Source organism: Borostomias antarcticus (genome assembly GCF_949987555.1).
Source record: "Borostomias antarcticus genome assembly, chromosome: 20".
NCBI classification, from domain to species: Eukaryota; Metazoa; Chordata; class Actinopteri; order Stomiiformes; family Stomiidae; genus Borostomias; species Borostomias antarcticus.
Genome location: NC_140253.1, coordinates 4,488,178 through 4,494,365, shown reverse-complemented (window position 1 = coordinate 4,494,365; position 6,188 = coordinate 4,488,178). Strand labels below are relative to the sequence as shown.

At 46.8% G+C, this 6,188-nt stretch overlaps 1 protein-coding gene across 1 annotated transcript in view; it reads left to right on the top strand.

Annotated features, from left to right (window-relative positions):
* Positions 1-6,022: 6,022 nt before the first annotated feature.
* Positions 6,023-6,188, top strand: part of zcchc7 (zinc finger, CCHC domain containing 7) — a gene marked incomplete at both ends in the record, with an annotated part of 46,001 nt that continues 45,835 nt past the window's right edge. The window contains one exon of the mRNA XM_084454471.1: positions 6,023-6,188. This exon is cut by the window's right edge and continues 290 nt beyond it. Within this exon, the coding sequence (XP_084310597.1) occupies positions 6,023-6,188 (166 nt within the window).

Here is a 6,188-nt window from a genome sequence, read left to right as displayed (position 1 = left end):
TGTGATGATTTTATTCTTGTTATTAGAGGCTAATTGTCAAAATTGATAATATTGCTGTTATTCTTATAATGGCTGATGTTCTTCATAATTATTCGTTCTTTGACAAATAATTTGATGTCCATCCTCTGATGTCATTCAACATAGGCTACCGAGGCCTATATTTAAAAAGTAATGGACACATATTATGTGTAGCCTATAGGCAATTTGAATTTGAAATAGCAAAATATAATCTGTGATAATTGCATAGATATTTCATAACAATATTAGTATGTTTAGCATGGTTTTATCTAGGTTTGTTCAATTAGATTTACAGCTACACAGAAGTCTGGAGTTATTCAGTGCAGGCCTATCTCCTTATCAGTCTTCTTTGTAAATTCGACATAGTTTGGTTGACAATAGTTATTATTTGTTTGTTTTCTTTCTATTTATCTGCTAATTAATATAATTAATATGTGGCGGGGTTGGGGAGAGTTGGGATATTGGTTCCGTGACCCCCGCACTGACCGAGCGGAACCGGAAAAAATCGCATTAAGAGCGCGAGACACAAGAATTAAAGGGACAATTAGATAAATAAGTAAACAAATAAACAGAGGAGAAGATGCACTTTTGTTTAGGCTTCTGGCTTTTGCCCAACCGTCAAGCTTCGATGTACAGCGTTCGGAGGTCACGCCGTGTAGACAGAAACAGGTGTAAAGCCGAGACTCACTTCTCTCTGACGAGTGGCTACACAACAGGAACGTCCTGCCAAGCCTGACTAAACTGTCTCCCTCACAAATCAGTGAACCCGATATTTACAATAACTGTGCCGTAGATAAAGGTACAACCTTTTATTGCTAATCACAATATAACTGATATGAAAATATGAGTTCTCTCTACTCTCTCTGTCTTGTCTCAGACAAATCAAATATATTCTTTGTTATTTTCTATTTGCATGATCAATCCACGAGGTCAATTGCATTTTCTACATTCGGACGTCGTAGAATTAAATGTTGGAAAAAAAAAAAAACTCACTGTCCTCGTTTTGGACTACATATCCTCCACTTCCCCTTCGTCATCAGTCACCATGACACACACCACACAGTTGTAAATGGTTGTCTCCTAAACGAGAGACTTTTCAGATTAAACAGAAAACAAATGTGCATACTGTAAGTAGCCTGTTGTTACAGATATATTCATCTCTTCTGATTGTCCTACGCTGCCCAGTCATCTCTCGTCCAGTCATCTCAGATCCCCTGGTTTGTTCAGTTCTCTGACTACTGTCACAACTTCAACTGACAGCCATGGATATCATATTACAACCCGCTCTTGTGGTTGTATTGTTGTAGCACTTAAACCACTGGCCCTGTCCAGATTCCCTGACCACTACGGAAGGCTCTAGCTCAGTGGTCACGGTAGCCTATATTGAACCTGAAGGTGAAGTAGCATCTGAGTAGAGTAAAGTAGAGTACAATAGAAGAAAATAAAACGCGGGACCATAATGCTTTGGGGAGCAATGGGTGACAACAAGGTTCCTTTTTGAAGCCATGCATACTGTTCCTTTGCTTCAAGCAGTAGGGGGGGTTGGTGGGTGTGGGGGAGGTGGAGAGGGGGCTCGGGGTACACACGGGGCAGATTGAGAAGTGGGTCACATTATTTGTCCATGAAACATTATGTGACACAACATGGCACAAGGCCATTTGTGTGTCAAGGTAAACATTTTGGCGTGACGATCGGACAAGGACGAACAAGGCTCCCGTCAGTGTGGTTTTACACTCGCCATGGGGAGAGAAGTGTCCCGGCTTTGTATGAGGTGACTGGAGACTGTTGTGTGTGTGTGTGTGTGTGTGTGTGTGTGTGTGTGTGTGCCCTTTTCTCTTGTTCACAAATTTAATCCCCTTAGACACTATAGCCGGAGCTGAAAAGGTGCAGAGGAAATTATTGTTTCTTTCTTGTTCTCTTGTTCTTCCCCCCGAGTGTAGACAGAGGGTGAGCCCTGCACTAGTGTGAAGGTTGGACACACACACACACACACACACACACACACACACACACACACACACACACACACACACACACACACACACACACACACACACAATCTTCAGCTCTCTGTCTGAGATCTTGGTTCACAAACCCTGAATTTACTGAATTCCAATCTAACTGGGCTCAGCTCTGCAGGGTAAAATGCCAGATACTCCATTCTGGCCTCACAGACTGTTCTACCTGACACCCAACCACTACACTGTGGCTCAGCGCTACCGAGGGTTCTGCAGCTCCATACAGTTCTCCATGGAGGTCTACGTTCTCCTGCCCTGATCAGAACACATTCTGCTCGGTGCACTGGCACCACCACTCATCCCTCCAAACCATACTACTTCCTCCCAAGTCCTTGGGTATGCATATAAAACCCAGAGAAAACCCCATGGCATTGTGGGAGCGGTGGGGGAGTACAGGTAGTTCAGCAAAGACCATTGGATGCGGGGCGACCGGTTCCATACACCTACGGTCACGACCAATCAACAATCATGTTGGAAGGGTCCGCCTTCAGGCCCGTAGACAGCCTTGTGGAAGGGGGGGTTCGTTTTTATCGAAAAGCGGACCTTATCGCATTTTCCTTGAAGACCCTGTCGCTCGGCAAGTTGTTGACGGGGGGTCTGAGGGGGGGGGGGGGGGGGTGTGAACGGACTATTTAGATTTGCGGGGGGGGACTTTGGTCTTAAATTCGGGACCTTTGGACGTGAGGGGGGGTTCGTTCGATCCACCCGACCCCCCCCCTGGCTACGGGCCTGGCCTTACCAGAGCTGAGTCATTATCTTCCCATTATTGTCAAAGCCCGACCGGGACAAGCTGTTAGAATGCTGGCTGGGGTTCTAGAGCTCGAGATGAGGGTATCAGTCGTACACAAAATGACAATCATCAGTCCGACATTGCTCATAGACCAAAGAGCCTTAGTTGTAAATCTCCCTTTAGGGAGACCTTCATCAGATGTGCTGCCAGGATAGCGTTGGAACACAGTGGGACCCGGGCTTCATAGAAACCCCATTAAATGAGGAGGGCGATATGCTTCCTTTGCCTCCCGTCTTCACCAATAAGGATCTGTCGTCAGGCAGAACCGACGGCTTAGGAATCCGCGATTGGTAGGTAATGAGGGAAAGGTCTGAAGTCGCCGTCGTCGCGGCAACTCCCCCGACGACGCCCGGCGTTCCCTCGTTCGCCCTCTCCGCGCCCGGCCATGCCCGCTTAAAATAATACGGGTAAACGGCGGCGGCGAACGGCTGGGATGGCGATCAGGGAGCCGCGTCGCAATTTTCAGCGGGGGCATCCAGGCATTCCCGAGCCACTTCCAATTTAGATAGGAGGAAAGGACAAGGAAAGAGAGAGATTGGGGGCGGGGGTGGGGGGTTACCATTCTTCCCCCAAACAAAGCAGATATACAGTAGGCCAGAAGGGGGGGCGGGGGGGGGGGGGGGGGGGGGGTTGCGTGGAATGTGTGTGCCAGGATGCGAGGGTTTGGGGAAGGGGTGTGCGTGGGGCTGGGTTGATGGATGGATGGATGGATGGGAGGGTGTAACCTTTTACCGGCAAACAATCTGACTTCATGATGATGGCCTTTCTGGGGCTGACACGCATGGGGACCCAGCCGGGATCAGATGGCATTCAAACACATGATTTGCTATCACCCGGAGCACACGGAGATTCATACGCTTCCACCATTATTATTATTATTATCGTCATATGATGATGATGCTGAGGCCTATACCGTTAGGCAAGGATATAAAACAGGGAGGTTAGAAGCACACATACATGTGGGTCTATATATATGCATGTGATAAATATCCTGTGATGCGTTACATTTGCATTCACATCAACATCCAGTGATGATATAGGCCTGGATATGCACATAGGTGCTTTATTGATCCTAGGCAGACTTTTATAAAAGGAAAAAGGTGCACAGAGATGTGACCTGTATTACATGGTATCTCTATACTCGTTTATTACTTGTTTTCATTTTTATTTTCTCTTATTTTTGGAACGTTCCGAAGTGAGTGAACAAAAGTTCAAAGGGGAGAAAAAGAAGAAAAAAGAAGAAGAAAAAAGTAGCCTATATTCACATTTTGAAAACAGTTCCGCCTCACAACACTAGAATGTTTACATGACTACAGAACACGTGCAGGCTATAGCAATATAGGCTATATTGTTAACAAAATATGATTGAAGCCTGTTATGCCATATGAATGGTGATATAGCCTAATGATTTATCTGAACCCCATGTTATAGCCTACACTAACAGTGGGTAATGACCCAATCTAAAGAAATATAATATGTTATGTGTGTTAAAATATACCCTAACCCTATAGATTGACAGCAATGCTTGCCATCTTTTGAGCGTTTCGCTGTGCCAACAGAAGCCACAGACATGCATAGAGAGATCCCAGGGAAACGATTGTCGAGGTTTCGGTCGGCCAACCTTTTTTCGCGTTGACAAGTCCGGAGCAAGAGAGAGAGAAGTGAGAACATTTTGATCTTCAAAGTTGCTAAAATATAGGTGAGTCTTTAATCCATTGACACTATCTGGGGACTTAACCACAGCTTACTAATGACAAAGGTTAAAGATCTATAGCTTAGTGTTGCCATTGCAGAGTTTAATAATGAAACTGCTTTGTTTACATGCCACCAGCTATGGAGTTAGTAAACACGTGGACAAGCACTAGAGCACATTCGACCATGCTAGCATTTGCTAATTAATTAGGAGGCTGGCAGTTATTATAACTAGCTTACAGGCACGATTATTGTTCTGACCCTTGGGGACGATTGCTTCTTTACTCGTCTTTCACTCTGTGATTTGAATCCATACATATAGCTACAGAAAAGGGATTCAAGAGCCAGCTAGCTAGGCTAGCTAGTTAGCTAACATTAGCTAGCTACTACTAGTACAATGATGTTTGTGTTATCAAAATACATCGTGATTCTTCGTTGTTGTAGTGCGATGTTGTTCAATATGTTCGCAACTGATGCAGCTATTGTGTGAAGCTAGCGTGCCACCTGGACGTATCTGCCAGCTAAAACCTACATTTGGGGTTGGATATATGAGCTTTGTTTGGGACGCAGAAATTACAAAGTTAGGTGTGTACGCTCCGTGGATAATGTTGATATCAGGAGTTTGCTTGCTAATATTGAACTGGCTGCACTTGTGTGTGTGCCTGTGCCTGCCTGCCTGTCTGTCTGTCTTTTATCTCACCAATCTCCACTAGATTTAGGAGTAAATGACCCATGAATAACTCTAGCCGTACTGTATTTGGAACAGGCGCCCTCTGGACGGGAGGATGGAGCATTTAGTTGTTGTTGTCTCTCTTTTTTTTACCCTCATCCTCTCACTCCCTTCAGTCAGGCTTAGGCTATGTCTCCGAAGCCACACACACACACACACACACACACACACACACACACACACACACACTCACATACCTCTGTCTCCATACCAGCACCAGAAATCCCCAGGCCTCACTCCCCATTTATCACACACACACACACCTACACACACACACTCCCCTGTCCTTATTCCCTGGTCGGCGGGTTGTGACCACCTAGCGTGGCGTTTCCGCGGCGAGGGCGGCCTGGGAGCCAATCATGTACAGCCATCATGGCACAGACACGCAGGGCTGGCCAGGGCAATGGGCCAGGGGTCCCCTTTCTCTCGCCTGTGTGTGTGTGTGAGTGTGTGTCTTAGCTCTGTCCAGCCGTGCTTGCCAGGACCTTTCATAGTGCAGGGCCGGACAGATTAATGAGGGTAGAGATAAAGGAAGGTCATTGTTGTCTTTGGTGGGAAAGGGCTTGGTAGGGAGATCTAGAAAGATGATGATAATAATGACGATGAGGGTGACAACAGTTATTCTCTTCTCTCTCCCCTCCCAGGCCTTGTGTGTGTGTGTGTGTGTGCGCGCCCGTGTCTGCGTACGTGTGTGTGCGCGCATGTGTGTGTATGCGCGCACAGGTGTGTTTGGGACAACCGACGGTGCCTGCGGTCTCCCGGGTTTCCATAGCGATGTTCTGCGGCGTCCTGGAGAGGGAGGAGCTGGAGGATGAGCTCTATGGTGAGGCGGAGGATTCGGAGGGGTCAGAGGTCGACAGCGAGCTGGAGTTCCGACTGTACAGCCAGCTGCACTACTCCACAGGAGAGAGGGATGAAGAGGAGGAGGATGAAGACGGGA